Raw genomic sequence first — 26162 nt, 5'->3', positions numbered from 1 at the left:
GTCCGCTAGCTCTTGCTAAAGTACTGCTACAAAGCACCTAAACCAAGGCCACTAGGTCCTATGTTCTTTCCTATCTTTCCACATTCAAAGTACTTCTCTGAATTTCCCTTTACAATACAACCGTGGATGGGGCAGGGCTCAGAGCAGTTATTCTCAATCAAGTGGGATGACAGAGGCAGGAAAGGAGGTGTCTGAGAGGACAAGGGCCATATCAGACTCTCTGGGGAAAAGATATGGTTTGAAAATCTTTTAAATAATAATTATCATTATGTTATATATGGAAAACAAAAATGAAGCCTATTGCTTTCATAACACAAAGGAGGCACAAGTTAAAAAGTGCTAGTTTTCAGATTCCTACAAAATCTGCTTTGGCCAGAACAAAAGCATACTTTGGGCTCACTTCCTAGGTTTTCCTTTTTTCAAAATTATTTTAATATATGTTTTTTAGTCAGAAAGAAAAAAGCCTCAATTAAGTGCTAATCTGCCTTAAATATATCTTTTCTATGCCAGTTAATCTCTTTAAAAGAAGAGTGCATTCCAGGTTCAGGGTTACAACCAGTATAAGAGGGGCAGAGTGTCATGTGGGAGAACCCGACGGATTGTCAGGGCTCAGAGTGAAGATGTGAAAGCAGGAATTCGGAATTTTCTCGACTCAGTGTTATATACCACGTCAACAACTATCGTGTACATCAATGTTTCAGGCCAAGAGAACCGTCTGCGCTTTTTCCGGACCTGGTGAGGGGTGAGTTCAGCACCAGTGTTCACATCTACCAGCTGGAAGAATAGAGCAAAGTTCTGGTGGCTGTCTGCGATGAATGTGCCTTTGGCTTTGGCTGGGTAGGTCACCCTGAAAGAGACATTTATACGGTAAGTTTTCAGAGAGGAGGATCTGCAGATCTCTGAGACAAGAGGGAAGAATACAAACTTCACTTCATTGCCTAATCCTCCCTCTCCCAATTGTAACACTTTTCTGCTGTGGACAGAGTGGAGAATTGTCTGTGGCCTGAGGGCAAATTGGATTGATAAAGCCAGGACTGAGAAAAGCACAGAATAAACTTTCATCAGGGTCTGGGGAAAATGCTATGTGCAGATGCTCCAGGCTTTCACTTCAAGGACCTAAGGATATCAACTCAACCAAGTCAGGCACCAATGGGGTTCACGTGTCCCCACGCAAGCTCACAGGTGGACTGGAGGGCTGCGCTGGCAAAACCACAAGGAGAAAAAAAAAAATCACAGGATCAACGTTAGCAGCATATGTGAGCAGGGTCGGGAGACTAGCAGGTAGGAGACGCAAAGGACAGAAAGGTATATAGTTTTTTCTTTTTTTTAATGCTGCATTTTTTTTCCTGGACACCGTTTCAATTTATTTTTCTGCCTGAAATTGAGCTTTAAAAAGTCATTCTCTCAAAAGGCAGGATGATGAGGAAACTGCTCTTTTCAGAGCTATCTCCTGGGATTTTAGGTTAAGATGGCTAGGGGATAGAAAACAAGCCAAATGATTATAGAGCTCACAATGGGTCACGTTTCATGCTTAGGCTTTATATTTACTTATGAATAATACCAATTATTTATCTATGTAGAGTATTAAACTTTGCAAAGCACTTTTACAGACATTATTTCAGTGGATTCTCAACAGTGCTCTCATTTCCAATGTCACTATAAAAATATCCAAGCCAGAGGCAGAAAGCCTAGCCCCTCCACGTGACTTAAAAGGAATGAGTGAATGCTTGGCTTCTAGTCTCTGGCTAATATCCCATCTTCAAAACAGCCTCGAAGGTTCCCCTACTTTCTTTGGCATCTATAGCCACCCGAGTTGAGTAAATTTGGGGTCTGAACTACACCCAGATGTCTAGATGCCCCCTCCCCCTGCACCCAATGAGGATCTGGGAGAGGGCTGAGAAATGGCTTCATACAATGTTCTGGCCCAACTCTGATCAATTACTAATGGTTACCTAGAAGTCTGTGTTAAAAAAGATTCTGAGGTACTTTCCTGGAAGTCCAGTGGTTAAGACTGTGCTCCCAATGCAAGGAGCACGGGTTCGATCCCTGGTCGGGGAACTAAGATCCCACAAGCCACATGGCGCAGCCAAAAAAAAAAAAAAAAAAGATTCTGAGTTCAGCAGGAACAAATGCTGTGACTGATCAGTGATGCCCTCCATGGACTTGAGAAAGGGACTCGCAGCCCTAGCACTGGGTATCTGCCATCTCACTTCTAAGGACCTGTGAGACGTACAACTGATTTCAGGCTCACTGTGGGCCAAAGAGAGTTGCCATGAGGCCCCTAAAAGCAAGTTCAAGACTGTGAAGATAAAGAGATGACATCAGAAAATAAGTTAATACACTGCTTCCTCCATTAAGAAAGTCTTGTTTTAGGGAATTCCCCGGTGGTCCAGTGGTTAAGACTCTGCGCTTTCATTGTCAAAGGTAAGGGTTAGATCCCTGGTTGGGGACCTAAGATCCCACAAGCCATTCAATGTGGCCCAAAAAAAAAAAAACCCAAAGAAAGTCTTGTTTTAAAAAGAACTGTCATCTGAACTAAATAATGTGCTTGGTAACACAGCTGACTGATGCAGACTTACATTCTGAGGTAAGCTCCTTACCTCGTGGTGGACTGTTAATAAACAGTTTATTCAGGGACTGATCACTGATATAGACAACCCCCAAATTTGTTTGGATGCCAAGCAGCACCCCTGATGCAGTGCCAGAGGAATGACAGCCTCTTTAATTTGGACTACAAGCTAGGTCACTGCTGACACAGAAATGACGTCTGGAGGGGCTCGGTGCCTAGGCATGCTCCTCCCAGCTCAAGCCTGGATTCTTCCTGTGCCCAGGAGGCATCCCACCTACCGTGTGGTTTTGGGTGCAATGCTCTGATCCTTATCCACAGTGGAGAGATCAACATTTGTGATGCCAACTTCAGTGGAAATCTTGACTCTGAGCTAGGGTGAAACACAGAAGAAAATCGCCAAGTCAGCTGGTGAGTATACCAGGAATTAATATACATATCCAAATTTTTCTCTTACTTGTGAGTAAAGGCATGAAAAAAATCCTAGGACAGGAACCTTCAATGATTTTAGTAAAACTGACCCATCCCAGTAGTATTTCTACCTCTTCCATCTTGAGCCTAAAAGTAACTCCTTGATTCTTATCCCTTCTTCCTTTCTTTGGATTTGAATGAATGGTATATATCAAAAAAGAAACAAAAAGAAAAAAAGTAGGTATCTTCATGTGTACTTTAAAATAAATAAGGGAGAAACTCCTTAAGTAGTAACCTTCAAATAATTTAAATCAACAAGTACTCAATTCTAATGACAGCTAATGTTTATTGAGTGTTTACTATGTGAAAGACACTGACCTTCTAAAGATGATCTCATTTAATCCTCACCACAACTCTAAGGTAGTGCTATTTCAGATGAGGAAATTAAAGATTAGAGCGATGAAGCCATTCACTCAAGTTCAGATAGCTAGTAAGGCAGAGCCAGGGTTCAGGCTCAGGCATCCTGACTTAAGAGTCCATGTTCTTAGGCATCTTCCTGTCCAACTTCCCAGCCAACACTTAAGTTTGTGCCAAGCAGACTATAGGTCTGCCCAGGAAGATTTAAGAAGCTATGGCAGTCATCTGTGCCATCCACCAAGTACTTCTGCTTCTCCTTCTGAGCACGTGGCAGAAATGTACTTCCCTGCCCTCCTGGAGTCAGTTATGGCCTTGTGACTGGCTCTGGCCAGAAGTGTGTCACTTCCAAGTGGAAGCTTAAGAGTCGGTTTGTGATTCTCCTCTCCTCTGACATGGACATAGACGACCTACAGAGGGGCTTGCTACTTCAGCCTGGGTCCTGGAGTAAGGGCAACGTGAAGCAGAGTCTCCAGCTGACACATTAAAGATACCTTGCATGGGCAAAAAAGAAACTTGTTTTAAGCCACTGAGATTTGGAGTTTGTTACAAGCACAAACCAGTCCATCTTAACTCTTACGTTGCTTAAATTCTATACGTTCCCTATAAACATTTTCACAGAGAGGGGCCAGCCAATGCTAGTAAACAAGAAATTTTTAAAAATTAGATTAAAATAAACATAAAATTCCAAAAGAGACAGAAAACATGCTAAAAGTCTGCTAAAACATGCTAAAGGGGAAATTTTTTATTTAAATTTTTTATTTAAAATCTAAGTTTGAATGTGTAAATTATGCAATCCCAAGGCACTTTTAATGTGTAAACATATCTGTGAGACTTCCAAATATTTGATAAGCTTGAATGTAATGCTTAAAGAAATCCTTGCCAAATACACTGGTTTACAGTCTAAGTTAGGATCAAGGAATAGAGATAGAAGGCCGGGCAAATAATTGAAGGATAGCTTCAGCATTTTTCTAAAGTGCACTATCAAGATATGAGAGCCTCAAATCAAGGGCAAAGAAGAAAAATTTAAAAGAGATAAAGATAGCTATCAAGTAATTCCTTTTAACAGCCTCCATAATAACTATTTTGTGACAACAACCTCAATTATCAGGTTGAAAAGGGGTGTTCTGTTTTGCTTAAAAAAAAAAACAAAACCCTAAATGTAAAAGATTACCGAAGGCTATAAGCGTATTATTACCTCCTACTTTTGAATACACAACCGCCTATTGGCAGAATTATATTTAGCATCATAGCTTGCCACTGAATCTAGGCAACTGGGTGAACTACGGTGGGGGGTGGGGGAGGAAGGGGAACAAATGGCCTTCAAGTTGAATAAACCACCAAGGAGAGAGCTGGTATCCTCCACTTTGGCTCTTGGGCGCTCTGCCGAGCAAACAGCTTCACAACTCATACAGGGCTTGGAACCAGAGCCAACTTTGCTGTTATAAAGCTCAACACAGAGAGGCACTGACAGCACTTGCATTTGAAGAAAAACTGGAGTGGAAGGCTCAAGCAAAGAAGTAGCCAAAGAGCTTTGATTTTTAGCAAGACACCCCACTGAGACCACTTCCCTATATCCCCCTAGAGCATCTGGAACACCTAGGTGCAGGGACAGACAGAGATGGCAAGATGCACTTCCTGTCCTAAAGGGAAGCATAAAGGCAAAGCTAAATTATAACAGACCAGGCTGCTGTTTTAATGCAGGGATGGACAAAGTGCTAGGGAAGCACAGCAGAAGGAACTGTGACCCAAGTCGGCCTCGGGCAGCCCTTGTTTGGGGAGTGGGAAATGTGTAGCAGGAGGCCTTAGGCAGTCCTCCGGTTTCAGGATAAGGAGTTTAGCAATACTCCATGCTGTAAAAATAATCTGTTTTCACGGGTAATTACTCTGCAATCTTCATCAACATTAACTAGATAATTCCCTCTTCACTTCTGCGACTCATTCTCTTAAGGACTCACTCATTTAATTTGTAAATGTGATTTTAAAATCATCATCCCACCTAAATGTCAATAAAGAGGAGACTAGTTAGAGAAATAATGATATATACACATACACTTTGAACTACTATGGAGCAATTAAAAAGAACAACGTAGGTGTCTATGGACTGATACGGAGACCACCTCCTACTTTTGAATACACAGCCATCTATTGGCAGAATTATATTTAACATCGCCTGTCACTGAGTCCAGGCAACTGGGTGAATTATGGCAGGGGAGTGGGGGGGGTGAGCGGGGGTGGGGAGGCCATCAAGTTGAATAGACCCCAAGGGGAAAGCTGGGAGCCTCTACTTTGTAACAAAAGCAAAGAATACAACTGTTCATAGAATGATCACTTTTGTGTAAATAAGAAAGGATATGCATACATTCAATGATATGGGCATCCTTCTTTTTCAAAGTATACACAGTTAACTGTTACTAATGGACTCCTCTAAGGCAGCGGGTCCCCAACCATTTGGCACCAGGGACTGGTTTCATGGAAGACAATTTTTCCACGGATGGGGATGGGGGTGGGGGTGGGGGTGGGGGTGGGATGGCGTGGCTCAGGCGGTAATGCGAACGATGGGGAGCAGCAGATGAAGCCTGGCTTGCTTGCTGGTCAGCCGCTCACCTCCTGCTGTGCGGCCTCGCTCCTAACAGGCCGCGGAGTGGTACTGGTGGTTGGGGACCCCTGCTCGAAGGAGAGGGACTGGACTGAAGGGATGAGAGAAGGTTCTAATGTTTCATTATATACTTTTTTGCAGTTTGGACTTTTTTAACTACATGAATATTTTACTCCTATTTTTTTTTAAATAGGGATTGGGACTTCCCGGGTGGCGCAGTGGTTAAGAATCTGCCTGCCAATGCAGGGGACCCAGGTTCAAGCTCTGGTCCGGGAAGAGCCCACATGCCGCGGAGCAACTAAGCCCGTGCGCCACAACTACTGAGCCTGTGCTCTAGAGCCCACGAGCCACAACTACTGAAACCTGAGCGCCTACAGCCCGTGCTCCGTAACAAGAGAAGCCACTGCAATGAGAAGCCCACACACTGCAACAAAGAGTAGCCCCTGCTCGCCTCAACTAGAGAAAGCCCGCGCACAGCAGTAAAGACCCAACGCAGCCAAAAAATAATAAGTAAATAAATAAAAATAAAATAGAGATTATCTGAGCAATGGCATTGTGTGACAAATACTTTCTTCTTTATAAACGATTCTGTATTAAAAAGTACCACTCAGGGACTTCCCTTGTGGTCCAGCGGTTGAGACTCTAGGCTTCCAATGCTGGGGACACAGGTTCGATCCCTGGTGAGGGAACTAAGATCCCACATGCCATGCAGTATGGCCAAAAAAAAAGTACCACCCAATAAATATGATTTAAAAGACAATCACTCTCCCTTTCAACAGATGAATAAACATAAACATGTTTAAAGACTTGTGTAAGGCTCCTCAGTGTATCCTAATTATAGTGATAAGAAAGCCATCAACTTGCGGGTTTTTACTTAGAATCCTGACTATAAACTTACAATAGTAACACGGTCACTAAAGCCTGCTAATCAAGATTCAACTGTATGTTTGTTCTGAAGACATTATAAGCATTCACAATACAGACACATGGAATAATGAAAGGGCAAACTGCAGTGAACTCAAGTCATTTTGGGTTTGCTCTCAGCCCTAATTTTTTTTTTTTTTTTTTTTTTTTTGCGGTACGCGGGCCTCTCATCGTTGTGGCCTCTCCCGTTGCGCAGCACAGACTCCGGACGCACAGGCTCAGCGGCCATGGCCCACGGGCCCAGCCGCTCCACGGCATGTGGGATCTTCGCGGACCGGGGCACGAACCTGTGTCCCCTGCATCGGCAGGCGGACTCTCAGCCACTGCGCCACCAGGGAAGGCCCTCAGCCCTAATTTTAAAAGGCCTCCTATGTTACAGCTTTCTGTGTTGCACAGAAACACCATAGGGCTGTTCTTAAATAAGGAACCATTTAAAACAAGTCCTTCCACTCCTAAAATCTTATTACAAATGGGTCTCTGGAAACACTGAAAAGAAAAGCATTTTTATGCTACTCTCTTAAAGCAAATTGAGGTTTTTTCAAAACCCTGTTGTTAAGGGTTCAGAGTAGGATCCCTGTTGGTTAGCTGCTTCTTCCTTCAAACTAACACTGCAGGATTAGTTTTTATAGTAAGAAAGGGACTTGTTTAGCCACTTTAAATGCAGCTAAGCCTGCTTTACGGTGAATCAACTAGTCCTTCTTTTGCCTGTGCTGCACGCCACATACACCTCAAAAAATGTTTTAACGCCAGGAAATGCAGTCTTTCTGCTGAGAGTAATAACCTCCCTGTTTAGCTCATTACTGTCAAAAATGATGGTGCATTAGGGGCAATTAATGCTAATGACAGCTTCTAAAACCCATGCTTCCCCTGACAGCAAGTCCAATGTCAATGAGTGCTATTACAGAGCCTCCACACCAAACCACCATTAATGCACTCTGACCAATGTCAAGCATCTCTCAGGAGAGTAAACAGGACCTGCTGACCCGCTCTGAGGCTCTAAGCATGACTATTACTGAAATTACAAAGTAAAGTTGCATATGTGACAGAGGTCAGAGCATGCACGTGCACATAGGCAGGCATACACACACACACGCACACACACACACACACACACACACAAAGCTTAACATAATGAAGAGAGGATATTTTTAACGCTTACTCCATCACTGGGAAGGAAAAGGACAGCAATGGCCTCTATGGGAGCTTATTATCATTGCATGAGTAACAGCTATTAGCCATTTCTGTTATTTTGTACTTATTTAATTTTTCCAACGACCACAGAAATACTTGTCCAAACACCAGATTTGATGTAACAAAAAGCCAAGCTGTAACAACAATCAAGACAACATAGTATTGGTATTAGGATAAAAATATAGATTAATGGAATATAACTGCAACCATTTATGGTCACACTGATTTTTTTTGCAGCTGGCACGAAAATAGTTTATTGGGGGAGCCCCGGAAAGGGAAAGGGATTGGGGGGAAAGGGCTGGAATGTGGGGACTCTGCCCTATTCTCTTCAGGAACTAGAGCAAATGGGGAGCTGTCAGACAGTACCTGGGTGCCAAAACAAGTCAATAGGGAAAGAAAACTCTTTTTGACAAATGGTGCTGGGACATCTGCACATCCACATGTAAAAGGAGGAAGCTGAACCCCTACCTCACACCACATATAAAAATTAACTCAAAATTGATCAGAAACCTAAATGTAAGAGCTAAAATTATAAAATTCTTATAAGAAAACGTAAGAGTAAATCTTCATGCTCTCAGATTAGGCAACGGTTTATTAGATACGGCACTTAAATCACAATCAATGAAAGAAAAATAAAGATATTGGACTTCATCAAAATTAAAACCTTTTGTGCTTCAGAAGACAACATCAAGAAAGGGAAAAGACGACCTACAGACTGTGAGAAAATATCTGTGAATCATATATCTGATAAAGAACTTGTATTAAGAGTATATACAGAACTCTTATAACTCAAGAACATAAAAAGACAAACAATGTAATAAGAAAAGGAAAAAAGAAGTATATAGATTAGGAAGGAAGAAATAAGGAGACAAAATAAAATATTTTTAATGGGGAAAAGACCTAAATAGACACTTCTCCAAAAAAGATATATAAATGACCAAATAGCACATAAAAAGATGCTCAAAATCATTAGCCATCAGAGAAGTGCAAATCAAATCACAATGAGATACCATTTCACACCCATCTAGGATGGCCAAAATGAAACAGACAGATAATAAATAACAAGAGTTGGTAAGATATAGAGAAATTGGAACCCTCACACATTGCTGGTGGGGATGTAAAATGGTGCAGCTTCTTTGAGAAAGAGTTTGCCAGCTCCTCAAAAAGTTAAACATAGAGTTATCATATGACTCAGCAATTCCATTCCTAGGCATAAACCTGAAAGAACTGAAAACAGGTGTTCAAACAAAAACCTGTACATGAATGTAAACAGCAGCGTTATTTATAATATCCAAAACATGGAAATACCACAAATGTCCATCAAGTGATGAATGGATAAACAAAATGAGGTATATCCACACAATGGAATACTAAATTATTTAGCCATAAAAAGGAATAAAGTGGGCTTCCCCGGTGGCGCAGTGGTTGAGAGTCCGCCTGCCGATGCAGGGGACATGGGTTCGTGCCCCGGTCCGGGAAGATGCCACATGCCGTGGAGTGGCTAGGCCCGTGAGCCATGGCCGCTGAGCCTGCGCGTCCGGAGCCTGTGCTCCACAATGGGAGAGGCCACAGCAGTGAGACGCCCGCGTACCGCAAAAAAATAAAAAAATAAATAAATAATAAAATTAAAATCCTACGGGAGCACAGATGAAGGAGCAATATTTGAGCTAGACTTTACAGAATGAGTAGTTCAGCAAGGGAGGGGAAGAACATTCCCATGGAAGAAACAAGAGAAGTCCAAAGGCTTTATGTGTACTGGGCACATAAAATGTATATGAGGACGAGTATGTGGTCAAGAGCAGCTAGAGCTGAGGGAATGGGGATGCAGCCACAATGAAGGATGCACATGTGCTCTGTGGAGGACCTTCTAAAGCCACAATGAGGAGTCTAGACCTTATTCACAGGCAATAGAGAACCAAAGAAATGTTTAACTAGGGGAACACTGTGATTTTATAATTCTAGTGGTGTTTACGGTGCTTATTAAATGGAAGGGGCAGAGACTGAAGACAGTGAAACTGGCTGGAAACTACCTATCTACCTACTCGGGATCTACCCAAGTAGGAAAACTGGGGCTGAAGAACAAAGGAATCATGCAAAAGACACTTAAAGGTGGAATCAACAGGACATGGTGACTGACCAGAAGTCAGAAGTGGAAAGAAAGGAAGGGTTAAGAACGGCTGTGATGTATGGGTATGGCACTTATATTGGATATGTTGTTATCAAGATTGTACAGGTAGAAGGAAGGAGGTTTCAGGCCAAAAAAAAAAAAAAAAAGTTTGCCTTCCAATGTGTTCAGTTGCAAATAGGGCCCCTTAATGCAGGAAACTAAAATTGAAAGAATCTGGATTTTCAAGGTTCAAGGTACACACTACAATAATTTCTATCCAAATTTTGTGTTAGTGAATGGAGTAGGATCAGATGTCTCCTGCCCAAAAAGGGCAGACATGAGGTAGAGAAAAGGCAGAGAGACTAGAGTTCCAGAAAATCTCCTCCTTTCTGCCAAACTTTTAATATAAATGTTTAATCTAACTATGTTAAGTAATGCCCCACTTTTGAAAAGGTCAAACTTTCTAGCTGCCTTGTCCTTTCAGTAAAAGAAAGTGACACAGGGGCCAACCTGAGGAGCTCTCCAAAGGCCAAATTTGGGATAATATGAGCAAAAAAAATAAATGATGACAGTAATGGATTATAACCTACAGAGTAAAATAAGTATCCATGAATCCAAAGTATTATACGTAATTGAATAACTAAATGCAGGGGAAGGGGGACGGCTTTTTCTTACAGTAGAATTCCAATTAATAAATGTAGAAAGAATGAAAGAGAAAATCACCTCTTGGCAAACACCACATTAATAACTCTTACAGGCAAGATCATCAGGATATTTGCAGAGTCTCAAAATATCACTCCACCAGACAATTATAAAGCAGAAAAACAGCAACTTTACAATGGAGAAACCTAGCAGACACCACCTTAACCAAGTGATCAAGGTTAACATCACCAGCAATGAGACATATCAACAGCATATACTTCCTAATAGGATTCACTGAGAAGCAGCATCACTTTTGGTGTATTCTCGCCAAAAATGCATGACCTGAATTTAATTATGAGGAAACATCAGACAAACCCAAAGTGAGGGACATTCTACAAACTAACTGGCCACTACTCTTCAAAAGTGTCAAGGTCACAAAAGACAAACTATCCTAAATTGGAGGAGAGTAAAAGGGCATGACAACTAAAGGAATACGTGATCCCAGGTTGAATCTGGGACCAGAAAAGGGACATTAGTAAGATACCTAGTGGAATTTGAATTAAGCCTATATAGATTAGTTAATAGTATTGTATCATTATTAATTTTCTTGTATTGACAATAATATTACAGTTACATAAGATGTTAACGTTTGGGGAAGCTGGGTAAAGGGTATACAGGAATTCTTCATACTATTTTTACAACTTAAGATTGAAATTGTTTCAAAATGAAAAAGTTTCATTAAAAAAGAAAAGTGAGTGGAAAATGACATTTGAATAGTGAAGAAAACAGCTGTCACAAACAGCATATATTTAATTATTCGGGAAAGGCACTGTACTACTTCAAGTTCCCCTGACCCAACAGAATGCGTGACAATGTGGTCAAGTAGGTGCAACAAAGACACAGTGGCAGAAACACTGAGAAATGACAGCAGTAAGGACAAAGTAATATTATAAACAGGCCAGCGGCTGGAGCTGCACACAGCTCTGCAGCCTCTAAGCTAGCTCAGTATTCACTAGGGCACAGTGACTAAACCAGTATTGTGCAGGGGATCCACCCAAGCACAGACAGGCTGGAGGTTTTGGACAAGTTACTCTACCCCTCTGGGTCTCGCTGTGAAACAAAGAGGGCTCCACGCATCTGCTAGGATTGTTGTAAGAATAAAATAAGCAGAAGCACATAGAACTGTACTGTTCATGTCACAGGCTTTCAATAAAGGGTTCATACTTATGATCCTAAGCCAGAATAAGAAGAGGATAAACCATATCCCATAGTTTAAAAAGTAGGAAAATATGTAATTCATCTTAAATAAACTTCTACCCAAAAAGGTTAAAATGAAAGCCACAGTGCCTGAAGGGGCAAACTTCAATTAGCTAGGAAAACCACCAAAGTGAAATACCACATTCCCACAAAGCATCAGATAAATGAGGCATAGCTTTCCATCCTTAAAACCACGTGGATTGGGGCTTCCCTGGTGGCACAGTGGTTGAGAATCCGCCTGCCAATGCAGGGGACACGGGTTCGAGCCCTGGTCCGGGAAGATCCCACATGCCGTGGAGCAACTAAGCCCGTGTGCCACAACTACTGAGCCTGTGCTCTAGAGCCCGTGAGTCACAACTACTGAGTCCGTGTGCCACAACTACTGAAGCCCATGCGCCTAGAGCCCGTGCTCTGCAATGAAAGAAGCCACTGCAATGAGAAGCCCGTGCACTGCAACGAAGAGTAGCCCTCGCTCACCTCAACTAGAGAAAGCCCACGCGCAGCAGCGAAGACCCAACACAGCCAAAAATAAATAAATTAAATAAATAAATTAAAAAAAAAAACCACGTGGATCTTCAACAAAACTAGTCAGCTAAACATCTGAAACATAGTTCATTATGAAGGATTACCAATTTTCTTTTGTACTTTACCCAGACAGACTCACTATGGTGCTACAGGTCACTTGATGCTTTTGGTCCCCTAATTAGCATCAAGCACTTTTCTAAATCTATCGTGGGGAATAATAAAACAAAAAAATTTTTTTTAATTAAAAATAAATAAATCTATCAAGGCCAACCACAGAAAACATCTCAAGAATATTTATATCTCAGTGGAATTATGGGTGATTTTAATTTTTTCTACTTCCTAAATTTTATGTAAGATAGTAATGCTAAATCATAATGGAAAATGAACAATTTGCAAATAAAAGAAAACTTGCTATGATCAAGTTCTTGCTAAGTCTGTCAAACAGCATAGTTCAAACCTATCCCTTTCAACATATTCACGTTAACTTGGTCATAAGTGAAGTCAATATACCAGATGGTTAATGCTATGTGCCTGTTTGGTCATTTCCTTGTGTATATTAACATGGCAATGGGGACAACAAGAAAAGCACCTACCTCTACAGTATTTGCAATGTAACGGTTGTCACCTTCAACTTTGACAGAGAAGTCATAATAGCCACTGGAAAATTTGACATTCGCAAAGTTTAGTTCAAAAACATCCCTGTTAAGAATGACAATGGGGTTAGCAAGAACTCACATAGGAAAGTCACAAATATAACAAACGGCCTACAAAGTGAGGCATTCCTTGATCCTTGAGATGGTCCAGGGCTGCACCACTTCTTCACTTTTCAACTTCCCACCCGCCTGGGCCACCTCCTGCTCAGTTACAGATTATAATGAGGGGCAAACTTCAAAACGATCTAAAATGACCTCCTTTTTCAAGTCTCGAAAGTCTTCTTTTCATTTTTTCCCCCTCTCAGCTCCTAAAAATCCCACCTCCTTCGGGTAAGTCTTCCACAATTAAATGCAAAACAGCTAAGTCTACAGTAGGATACCAATTCCGCTAAAAAAAAAAAAAAAAAAAAAAAAAAGTAGAAATGTTCAAAGAGGTTGGTGTAGTGTAGTATAATTGTAGGTAACTTTCTGCATTATTTCTGCTTTCCTGTGCTTTGTGAATTTCCTAAAAAGGGCACATCTTACTTTTAATTTAATTTTAAAATATTAATAATTTTTACTTTAAAGGGGAAAAATGGTAGAGAATTCTTAACTCTAACTACATCGCAAAACCCCCAATGTCATTTACCATTCTACTGATCATTCGTAAAAATGATTTTGCTTTTTAATTTCACATATTGCCTATGTATCTTTACGACTGTGTAAGAAATGCATTTTCTAAAACTCAGTTCCCAATCTCATTAACTTACTAATGTAATACTTAACAAAGTTTCATATAAAAATTGACCCTTAATTTTTTTTAAAATTTACATAACAATAACACAGCCACTGAAGATAAGACTATAGAAGAATATTAATCCTATGGGGGAGATGTTCATGACATATTATTATAAATAAAGCATAATCCTAAATTTAGGTAAATTTGGTTTTATGATCTTGGTAATAACCACATAAATCTGGGTTATATTGGCTGCAGGCTAATTTTCCAAAATAAGTATATTGGCACTCTACAGAGATGTGCTCAGTTCTTACCCCACAGGGGTGAACGATGTCTTCTGGAGGACTGTGGCTCTGGAGGCAACGGATTTAGCGTGTTCTAGTTTAACAGTGGCCTGAGTCAGAGGCTGGGACAGAACATTGGTGACCTGCAACTGGAAATAAATTTTAAAATTGTCTGTAGCAACAAAAGCTGAGGGAGTACAGATTTTGCTTCTAGGGTGGGTGCTTTATCCATAGGGAGCAAGCTCTGCCAGGAAAGAACCATCTTGTTTTAGGAAACCATCACTGACCTTTGGTCTACTATCTATGGGAAATCAAATACAGGAAAACACAATTAGTTTGGGAATGGGACAGATTACAGAATGTTAGAGCTGGGGAAGATCTTAAAGATGATCTTACCCAATGATCTCATTTTTCAGATGTGGAAACCAGAGCCCAGGGAAAGAAAATGACTGGCTCCAGATCACACAGTTAATGCTTCCTTCTCTCTGATCCCCTAATCTACCCACTCTACTTCACTACTACAGTATCTTTAAAAAAAAAAAATTATTAGCAAGAAAAATACTTTAGGAAGGTATGGGCAGTGGGAAAACTGAAGTAATATGGATAACAGTAATAACACTCATTTGTTGAAAGTCGACTATTTGCCAGATACCAGGCTAGACCCTTATATAAATCCTCCCACCGATCATCTGAGACATAGTATAATCTATCTTTATTTTACAGATGAAGAAACTGAGGCCACAAAGAGGTTACAAGACTGCCAAAGGCCACATGGCTAAGGACTCAAACCCCAGCCTACCTAGCTTCAAAATCCAGTATTTTTTTCTACTTTGCTCTCTTAGCTCTCCCTAACTCATGATGAACTGTATTAATCAGGTTAGTTCTCACCCCAGTCTTCGCTGAGGGGATGTGACTTGTAGGTAGGGAGAGAAGAGGCAACTTTGGAATATGGGGCACTTCTTCAGGAGAGTATCTGTAGGGTCCTCTGAAGCAGAAGAACTTATGGGACACATGGAACTGTCCTATGTGGAACCCGTGTGTTTAGACATAAATAAAATGCTAATTTCTTATAAAGATTTTAGCTTATACCTGGTTTCCAAACAATAGCAACAAATGCCTCATTATGACGAGTGGAAAACTCTAAACGTGTGCATTTTGCTCTGTTCAGAGAGTTAACACACCAAAACAGTCCGTGCTTATTGCTGAGTGAGAGGGATGGCTATGCTCTGAAGAGGCAGAAAGATACACTGTCGGCTCCAAGGAAGAAGAGACCTGATATTGATTTTAACAACTATAAGTACCAGAATTACCTGGGAATTTACAACACTGTCTTAAAATAATGTATTTAGAAAGTCTGGGTACTGGAAAATACATTTTAGAAGCAAGACTTCTCTATACATATGGACTTACAAATCCAGAAATGCAATTTTCTAGCACTTAATTTAGTGAAAGCTATACTATTTAAAATACTCCGATGGTAATTCCCTGGCCGTCCAGGGGTTAGGACTCCACACTTTTGCTTGAAGGATTCTGTGACTAGTTCACCCAGTGGCCATCCCTATTTGCTCTTCATTTAAGGGGTCTGTCCTCACGGGGGTTACAATCAGCTGTGTACCAGTCTTTGGATTTCTGGAAGCCTTACACTGGAAATGGCAATCGGAGCAGCGCATGTGGGGCATAGAAGTCATACCCGTAGGACAGCCTGTTCCTGAGTGTAGGAAGGAGAGCCCTCAGGCACAACCACAACAGGCACATGGTAGCGATTCTGGGAGAGTGCAGCGGCAGCAGAGGCCACACTGAAGGCTTCTGAGAGTGACTCAAAGTTCTTCTTGCTGAAGATGGCATTCATTAGCTGGATGACCTGATCCTGAAAGAAAAGGGAAATGCAGCAGTCAGGCAGGTGGGACAGCCACCCCTCCCTCCCCACCTGGCTCAAGTCATTCCTTATCTGTTTCTAGGCGTTCACTGGGAAGGTCTTTTAGCCATTAACCCAAATTGGTAGGGGTGGGGGAAGCACATATTCTGCATTTAAGCGTAAAACTTGAATTTGGTTGGTTTTTTCCATCTTCTAGTACAAACTGAAATTAATGCGTTTATTTGTCAACCATTTATGGATGCTTACTATACAAATGCAAGGTACTTCTAGATAATTACTGAGATATGAAACTATATTACAGAACACCTATAGCAGTACCCATTTGTTCCATACCTATATGTGCCAGGCACTGTGACAGGTGCTTTACAAGCATTAACTCAAATCTTGACAAAAATCCTGAAAAGACTGATATCAATCCTTTCCAGATAAGGAAACTGAGGCTAAAGGAAGTTAAGTTACTCCTACAAGTTATGATGGAAAGAAAAAAAGCAGAACCAAAGTTCACACGTAGGTCTGTTTGTCTCCAGAGTCCTTCCACAATCAAATATGTCCTTTCTTGATTCCCCTCACCCTCCCACCCAAGCTCCCTTCCTTGCCAACCCACCTCTAAGCAGTATGCTGGGGCTAAGTTGGTGTTTACAAGACCAAACTTCACAGCTAAAGTGTACATTAGAAAGAAACTAAAATAACTCTCCATTAAGAACTAATGGGCTGCTTAGAGGGGAAAACTGAAAGCAATTTTTTAAAAAAGTAGAACCTAAAAGGCATTATTAAAATTCTAGAGGTTGTTTGCTTAAGAGGAAACATTTTCCACTTCAATCAGTTTTGTTTTTTAAAATCTACCATCTAACAAAAGAGTTCCCTGTTCCCGACAGTGTTATTCACAGTCGACATGAAATAATTTTCTTTAATTGTACCAATTACATTTTCCATCAGTAACATGTTGACATGTTAAAATGGGGGACTGTTCACCAGAATCGTTATGTCAAAAGCAGTGATAGCAAAATTATCCCAGCCAAATACCTGGTTAGTAGCAGCTTGGGAATAAAGCAAGAAAAAGTTTAAGTTGCTTTATGTAGAATATCGCCAATTCATGTACTGTACTGTGTATAGGAGAATCCCGAAATGATTTGTACCATAAGACCCACATTCTTGCACTTTCGCCCATAATAGAAATTTAAATAGAGTGTGGTATCTCTAGGTCTCCTAAACTTAGGATGAAGGAAAAGACAACATAAAAAGGCCAATACATGAATAAATTATTAGATCATATCCTCCAGAGAAAATACGAAATTAATTCAAATTACTCAAGACAGGTAATTATTTACTGTTTACTTGAAACTCAGCACAGAACTCACAATGCATTCATAATTCACAAAAGAAGTGAAAGTTCTGACTTGGAACCCGTATCTTTCCTCCTAAAATTAAAACAGCAGCAGCTTGTATTTTAAGTCCTTTAGATCAAGGGTTGGTAACCTTACAAACAAGTGGTACAAAGAGGGTCCTACTCACAAGACTTCCCACACACATTCCAACTAAAGGTTCTTTCAGGTTAACAAGCTCCTCTTGAAAGAAGAAAGAAAGAAAAGAATTAACTCTTGGTGGATGTCTGGTAGACACACATGCCTCTCAGTGAACTATGTCAATCAGCACAGATTAGCTCAGACTTAGGCACTGCTGAGGGTCAGTGGGGAGAGAGGAGAACAGGCCATTTTGAAGTACAGGGCACTTCTTAAGAGGAAGAGGATTTGCACAGGCCACCAGCATGGAAAGCATTCATGAGACAGGCAGGAAGGAGCATCAGGAAGGAATGGGAGGTGGATCGAGAGTAATACGCTTGGCCTTCTTGCCACTACCTCATGATGTGTCCGTACCCCATTTAAAGCAAGTATAACAATTTCTTTACATGTCTATCCCACTGACAACCAGTTTCTCAGGAACAGGCTTTACATTTTTCTGTTTCTCATTCTCAATGCCTAACCCAAGACACCCCAAAGCTAACTGAATTGCCCTCTCTGAAAAAAGCTACCCTTAGCAGATAAAGCCAACAACGCCTTTGGTTTTCACGCCCAAGAACTGTTATATAGACAGGCACCTCCTTAATGGATGGCTCGGTGCCCACGTGGTCCATGAGCTTGTAGGTGGCAGCCACAAACAATGCTGTTGTTTCCAGTCCCTCTTCAAACTGAAGATACACACCTCCCAGTTCATCCAGGCGAGCAACAAGGTCCTGTCACAACAAAACAGAGGCAGATTGGAAGTCAAGTGATAACAGAGACGAGACGTACAAACCACTGTCACCCCAGTGCAGACACAGTTTTGAGAAATCTCACTCTAAGTCTGCAGACCACCTCAGTCACTTAGTGCTTTCTCAAAAAAGGTGCTTAGGCAGAGAGTAAAGTATACCATATAGGCATCTGAAGAGAACAGTATCTTCTGCAGCTCTGGAGTGCTCCTTCCCTGACCCCTTCGACTCAAGCCCAAGCCCAGGAGTCATGGCACTGAAGGCACCAACTGCTCTGGACAGAAGGCCAGTGGGCCCAGCCACAGTTCACCCTGGAAGCATCGTGACACAGATGGATTCGATGGCCATCCATTTGGAAACAACCTCCAGAGCAGAGCATTTCTCTTTCTTATTCAATGCTCTAAAGGATGAAGAGAGACATACTGCTCTTCTGGGCAACGTGACGAGGCAGCTAATGTGCTTGTGGGGCATCCAGCGATGACACTGTCAGAGTGCCTGTCATCCCCGGCTCTGCAGTCCATGGAAGCAGTCTCTGAGCAGCAGGAGGTCGTGGGCAGTGGAAAGGGTAGTGGAATAACAAAAACCACAGTGACCACTTGCTGAGCACCAATTCTGTACTAGGCACTTTAGAACTTCGCTTGCTCCTAACCACCACCACGCAAGGAAACTGAGGTTCAGACATTAACAATCTGCCTGAGATTACAAAGTAGTAAGAAGTAGAAAAAAATTTGAATTTCAGGTTTGTTAGGCTCTAAAATCTGTAGACTATGAGACTGTACCTACAACAGACTGAAGTAGTTTGTTGCCTAACTGATGGTGTAACTATACGAGCCTAACAAATATTCCCTAGGAAATATTGCTCTGATACAAAGAACAAAAGTGCCACGGATATGAAAAGAAAGGTAACTGGCCACAACAAATCATTCATGTCTATCTGCAAGACTCTTCTAAAGGGTTTCAAAGACAGAAGCTGGGAAATTCACTTGCCAAAATAAATTTGTACCTCAATCTCCTCCACGATGCTTCTCAGGTCAGCCTGCTGGGACAGGTAGGATGCTGTCTGTAGAGCCTGGACTGTTCTGAAAGGTAGAGAATAGAACCCCAGTGAATGGCAAGTCTCCATTTCCTCTTCCTGTATTGGGATACCTACACAGATATCCCGCTCTTGTTCTTTAGAACTATAAGACAGCCTCGGCCACGAAGGAACTTGTTTACAGTCTAGGGAAAGACGTAACAAAGATCATTCCTGGTGGTCCAGCAGTTAGGACTCTGCACTCTCATTGCCAGGGCCCCAGGTTCGATCCCTGGTCGGGTAACTAACATTTTATAAGCCACGTGACGCAGCGCCCCCCCCCCCCAAAGACCATTACATTACAAAGTTCACTACAGCTAGAGAGAAGGCAATCTGGGCAGCAGGATCCACATAAGAACCGAGGGCGGAGAGAAGAGAGGGTGCACCAGGTCACCCCCCTCTGAAAATCTGTTTGGTTCCTAATGGCATCACGTATAGAACACCAGACTAAGACTTAATCAGATTCAGAAGAGATATACTTAGAGGGGGAAGAGGAGCCAATTCATCACATGAAGGTGTATCTGGCATATGCCCGTGTTGTAAGAGGCACTGTGCTGGGCAGAGGTTGGCTGCCCCTTTTCTACTTTTCCTACTCCAAAACCAAAGAAGCACTGTGGAATCTACATATGTAGGTTGCTGGGTAGAATTTGGAGCAACTTTTCTGAAACCAGATTAATGCAGTATAAACAGGAAGCATTCGGTAAACGCTCAGCTAACGCTTGTGCTGTCACCATCCTTCTCGGAGACCTGAAAGCCACCCGTCCTTTAGGCATTAAATAAGATGAAAGAAATAGAAGATCTGGTTCTCAAACCAGCGTCTGTTCTTTTTTTCTTTTCCTACTATTTACTCCTGATTATAAAAGTACATATTTGTCAAAACTTCAAATACATTACTAAAGGAGAAAGTTAAAATTCCTGTAATGCCTACCCCTAAAAGATAACTGTCCTGCAATTTATTTAGATTGTACAGATCTTTCCGTGAGGACATATAAATATATTTCATCTTTATTAACAACGACATAGTATTGTACTGCTTAGATGAACTATAATTTACTCACTTGATCTCCAGTTGATGAACATTATGTTTTACTAGGTCACACAATGCTGTAACTGTTAACCCTTATTCATGGCTGTATATGTATATATAACTTTTAATTTATTGAAGTGAATTCACATAAAGTTAGCCATTTGAAAGTGAACGATTCAGTGGCATTTAGTATATTTCACAATGTTGTGCAATCACCACCTCTATCTAGTCTTAAAACATTTCCATCAGTCCAAAATAAAACCCCATAGCCATTAAACAGCTTCATTCCCTTTCCCATCACCTGCCCTCTCCCCTCCCCCCCAGCCCCTGACAACCTCTGTTCTGTCTCTATGGATTTACCTATTCTGGATATTTCATATAAATGGAATCACAAAAATGTGACCCTTTGTGTCTAGCTTCTTTCACTTAGTGTAACATTTTCAAGGCTTGTCCATTCTGTAACATGTATCAGTACCTCATTCTTTTTTATGGTTTATTCATATATTGTTATCCACTTATGAGTGTATTTCTGTAAGATAAACTTTTTAAGGCGGAATGTAGTAAGTATGTCCACATAAGATTTTTTATTAGGTTCTAGTCTCTTAATGTGGATAACTTGAAAAATAGAAATGGTGCTTCTCGGGGTAGAAAAGAGAAAGCTGAGGACCCCTGGTGGTTAAGCCGACTGCCGGTCAACCCCAGAAAGGTTCCCAAATTCCCAAGCGATGACCGGGCCTTTGTGTAAAACCACCATTTATCAAGTCAGTGTGTTGGGGAATGATGAGCGAGAATTTGTCCGCTTTCATCACAATCATAACAATTTACATTCCCTCCATGGAAAACGAATTCCATTAAGATGGTAAGCTGGAAAACAGAGGGGTCACAATTCAGAGAGGGAAGCCCCAGAGTGTTCAATGACCCCTCTGGGATGCTTGTTGCTAGGAAAGACTTGAGAAAATGAAACCTGAATTTCCAAACAAGATAAAAATCCCACATCTGCCCGTGATAAATGCTGAGCCCAGAAAAGGCTGCTAGGAGAGCCTAGAAAGAACTTTTCAATTAAGATATCATTTTTCTCTTCTTTGGAACGAGTGAGCGTCATGCTGGTAACAACCTCAGAATTTTTAGAATGAAATTAATCCACTTAGCTTTTGAAAAGTTTTGTCATTGGCTTTAATTACTTATACTCCAGTCAGCAATTTCTCTCCCTCTGGAGCACTATATTCAAACCCTAAGAAAGCAAATCCTGTCTTGCTAATAAACAGCAGATGATTCAAAGAAATTGGGTTATGAGAGACCACAATAGCATCTTTTCAAATTGTTCATTCAAAGCTACTAATGTTTTTTACCATTCTAGACAAGTTTATGAACATTCGTTTCCTAGAATAAGTCCAGTTAAATGTAGAAGGCCCATTTAGAAAAGTCCTAATCTATATCAGATTTGCTTAAACAGGGTAAATTAGTAGTAATATTATATAAGGCATCCTGCCAGTTTGATCTTCACAATAACCCTATGAGACAGATATCATTCTCCCTGTTTTACATATTCAAACACTGAGGTTTAGGGGAGGTTAAACACCCTGCTCATGGCCACAGAGGTATTAAGTAGAAGAGTCTGGACACAGTTCTCTCTCACCCCAAGCATGGGGTCTTTCTACCTGAAGCTTTTTACAAGAGGATAGAATAGAACCACAAGTATAGTTTCAGCCTTTATTAACTCTTTCTTGGGCATCTACCATGTGCCAGGCTCTCTGAGCACTATAAGTAAAGAAGCTTAAAATCTAATACAGAAAAAACTACAATACAACCAAGGAAGTAACCAGCTCCCTAAGAAAGGGACCTAAGAAGGAAATGCTCTAGAGAGCACAAACTCCATTTGTCCCATGCCCACTGAGACCAGGCACTGCAATAGGCTCATCACATGTATTATCTTACTTAATCTTGACATTTGTTGGTAATGTTTTACAGATGAGGCTCAGAGAGGTTACTAACTTGCCCAAAGTCACACAGCAAGGAAGAAACAGAGCTGGTGTTCAAACCCAAGTCTAACTGACTCCAAAATGGATGTACTTTCTTTGTACTTCTTTCTGTTCTGGGGTTTAGAGGAGGGAGGTTTTCCTTTTTGCTCAGAGGGAAAGGGAAAGATTTTTCTGTAGAAGGTGGCATCAAAGTAGGGCACTGACAGTGATCTCATGACAGGAGATATGGTGGTGATTTCAGAAGCATTCCACAGGGATTATGGGACGAGATCAAAGGAATGTAACCTGAAACAGGAGGACCACAAGGGCCAAGCACTGGGCAAAGGGTGCACAAAATGTCATTCCTGAGAAACATACCAGCCCCAAAGTCACTGATTACTGACCACGTGAATATGAATAGGGCGTGAGAGTGACAGGGAGAACGTCAACTGACTGTGAGCCCTGCCCTTAACAAAGCTTCAAGTTTAGAAACATTTTGGTTCTTAGCAAAAACAAAAACAAAAACCCTGGGAAACAACTGAACTATTCTGCAGTAGGGAACTGGTGTCACTAACATCTTGCTGAACAATGAACAGGAGTCCAGGTGCCTCCAATCTGTCTCAGGGTTGCAATTAAATGGGAGACACATAGAAAACGAAAAATACATATACTGTGTTAAATGAGGAGTTTCAGTGTCAAAGGGAAAAAAAAAACTACGTATACTATTACTTTTAACTTTAGTAAGCATCCTTAAGTCAGTTGCAACATTTAAATGTACAATTCCTTCCTATAAGGTGCTTCTCCTTCGCCTGAGCCTTTTGCAGAGGAGCAGGGTCTGATCCCTAGAATACTCTCCCCTCTGAGGCCCTACTTCCCCCACCTCTCCAAGGGACCCTGTGAGCTCTCCTCCAGGGCGGAGCCTCCAATGCCAACATCTCACCATGGTCTGGCCAAGCCGCAGTAAGAGACGCACGTGGCTCTCTGGCCTCACTCTCCCTCGGTCACCCCTACCCTTGCTTCAGCCCCTAACCTCAAAGGCAGTCGTGTCTCTGTGGCAGTGTGTTTATGCTCGGACTCAGTATTTGCCTCTGCTGGAGCAGCTTGAGGGAGACCGTGTCTTGGTGAGCTGCACGAGGACACGGACCTTACCTGCCTTAGCACAATATGACATCTGCAGTGCTAGCAGAGCACCTGGCACATAGCAGGTGCCCAGACAATACCTGTGGAACCAGTGGATGAAGCCTCTCAGGATAGTAGCCTGAGAAGCGCTCAAGATGGTGACTTACGCGAGCACGGTCTCCTCCTTGCTGAGGCGAGAGGTAAGGGCACCGAGCACTTCTTGGGAAGCTAGAGGAAGGCCAAAGCCACTTAGGGCTGCAACTGCGTGGTAGATCTGGGCCACGGAGGAGTCTTCACTGACAGCTGCCAGAAGCAGATCTTTGGTCTCATTTGAAATAGAGATCTAAGAAAGGATGGGTAGACACAGAGTTCAGAACAGCTGCTGCCAGCCTGTGGTGGGCACGCCAAAGATGGCAGGCAGAGCAACTGCCGAGGTCACACCACCCGCCTGGGCTGTGAACACCCCTCTTTGACATCTCAGATGCCAGAATTAAATATCTGTAAAACCTCAGCATAACACTTTTGAAAAGATTCTGGCAAGTCACTTGTCTACTGATATGGCTCTTCTCCTGTGTTCAAAAAAATGGATTTCTAGAAATCTGGTGTGGGGGGCGTTCTTCTTTTGCTTTAAACATTTTTAAAGGTTAAAGGGAGACTAAAAGAAAAAAATAAGACTTCCCAGAAGAGAGGCAACTATAGGAAAAAGTTATTTAAAATTCACGAAAAGTGAAAACTTGGGAAAAATAAAAAGTCTATTTCTTTAAGAAAAAAAAAATCACAAGAATGGAATTCCCACCCACACTTAATGGGGTCTTACTGCTAAAAAAAAAAAAATATTCTGACATGACTTTCCCTTTTTAAAAATACACTTTACAGTTTAAAGTAAATGCAAATGTAAGAAGCTGGACTCACCTCACACCCTGAGAGGGCCTGGCTGGACTGGGCAGCATAGAAAAGGGAATCCACGTTGCTTGGATCAAGGTTTGATTTAATGAAGGTGCATGCTTGCTAAACGGGGGGAAAGTCAATGAAAAGTGGTGAAATACACAGGATTAGGAAAACTGTACATGTTTTTTGGATGACAAATAAAATTCTCAGCAATCCATGATGGCTTAAAGTATGAGAGCTACACAAGATTTCATTTTTCAAGCAGATATTTTCCACAGAACACTGTATTATCCCAAAATGCTAACTTCATAGAAAGAGCAACAAACCTGAAGGCACTCTCGTCCTTCTGAACCTAGAAAAGGAAGGAAAGGAACCACTTCCACTGATCACCTGCTCCGGCCATAACCTGTGTGGGGTGTTTATGATGCTCTTCCTTTTAATGAACATAAGGACCCGTGGTAGATACTATCATCCCCATTTAACAGAATAAGAAACTGATGCTTGGAGTTGGTAAGTAATGTAATGAAGGTGACAAAGCTAATAAATGGCAGTGTCTCCACAGCTAAGTCAGGTTCAACACATCTAACATAAGCTAGAAACATTCTATTTCTTCATCTGGACCTTCTGGCTCATGTACGGGCATCACCATGCACCTACTACCTAAATCAGAAACCTAGGACTCATTCTCGACTTTCCCCTCACCCTCCAAGCCTATTGAGTCTCTCAAGCCCGATCCCCACTCTCTGGCTTCCCTCCTTGCCTTATGTCAGGCCCCTGCCATTTCTCAGGGAGACTGTTAACACTCATCTCCTAACTGGTCTCAAGTCATGCAATCCATTCTGCATACTGCTTCAAGAGTGATCTTTACAAGGTGCAAAAGTGTAATAGGGGAGAACCTTTTGTATCCTATTAAAAGTTAATCACTAAAGGGAGGCTGACTATAAGCTTAAATTATACATGATGACCCAACTCCAGGAATGACCTCCTAGGTAATGAGCATTAAGCTAAAATATCTTTATTTAGCTCACAGGAAACATCCTGACCAGGCCCACCTGTGAATAACTGCAGGGAGGAAGAAATTAACACAACCCCTCTGGAGGCTGATGGGCACCGGGAAGTGTTTGACTTTATTCCCACCCCTTTTACTATAAAAGGAGCCTGAATTCTAACTCAGGCAAGATGGATCTTTGGGGCACGAGCCCATCTTCTCGGTCTGCCGGCTTTCTGAACAAAGTCTTTATGCCTTGCCCGAACACCTCAGCTCTCGATTATTGGCCTGTCATGCGGCCAGCAGCACAAGCTTCGTCTTGGTAACAAGTGTATCCACCTTACTCTGCTATTAAAACCCTTGGGTGGTTCTTTATCCTTCTCAGAACAAGACTCAAAGTTTCTGATCTGGCATAAAAGGCCCTCATGACTGGGACTTCCCTGGTGGCACAGTGGTTGAGAATCCGCCTGCCAATGCAGGGGACACGGGTTTGAGCCCTGGTTTGGGAAGATCCCACGTGACGCGGAACAACTAAGCCTGTGCGCCACAACTACTGAGCCTGCGCTCTAGAGCCCGTGAGCCACAACAACTGAGCCTGCACACCACAACTACTGAAGCCCGTGCGCCTAGAGCCCATGATCTGCAACAAGAGAAGCCACCGCAATGAGAAGCCCGTGCACCACAACGAAGAGCAGCCC

At 41.9% G+C, this 26162-nt stretch overlaps 1 protein-coding gene across 1 annotated transcript in view; it reads right to left on the bottom strand.

Moving 5' to 3' along the window:
- Positions 1-26162, bottom strand: part of RPN2 (ribophorin II) — a gene marked incomplete at both ends in the record, with an annotated part of 47398 nt that overhangs the window by 9454 nt on the left and 11782 nt on the right. Inside the window, 9 exons of the mRNA XM_079719746.1 lie at positions 733-847; positions 2848-2939; positions 13230-13335; positions 14322-14440; positions 15982-16158; positions 18263-18397; positions 19416-19491; positions 23756-23931; positions 24501-24596. Coding sequence (XP_079575872.1) covers positions 733-847; positions 2848-2939; positions 13230-13335; positions 14322-14440; positions 15982-16158; positions 18263-18397; positions 19416-19491; positions 23756-23931; positions 24501-24596 — 1092 coding nt within the window. The remainder of the gene's footprint in view (positions 1-732; positions 848-2847; positions 2940-13229; positions 13336-14321; positions 14441-15981; positions 16159-18262; positions 18398-19415; positions 19492-23755; positions 23932-24500; positions 24597-26162) is intronic.

Source organism: Hyperoodon ampullatus (genome assembly GCF_949752795.1).
Source record: "Hyperoodon ampullatus genome assembly, chromosome: 14".
Taxonomy (NCBI): Eukaryota; Metazoa; Chordata; class Mammalia; order Artiodactyla; family Ziphiidae; genus Hyperoodon; species Hyperoodon ampullatus.
This window is presented reverse-complemented; position numbering and strand designations above follow the sequence as displayed.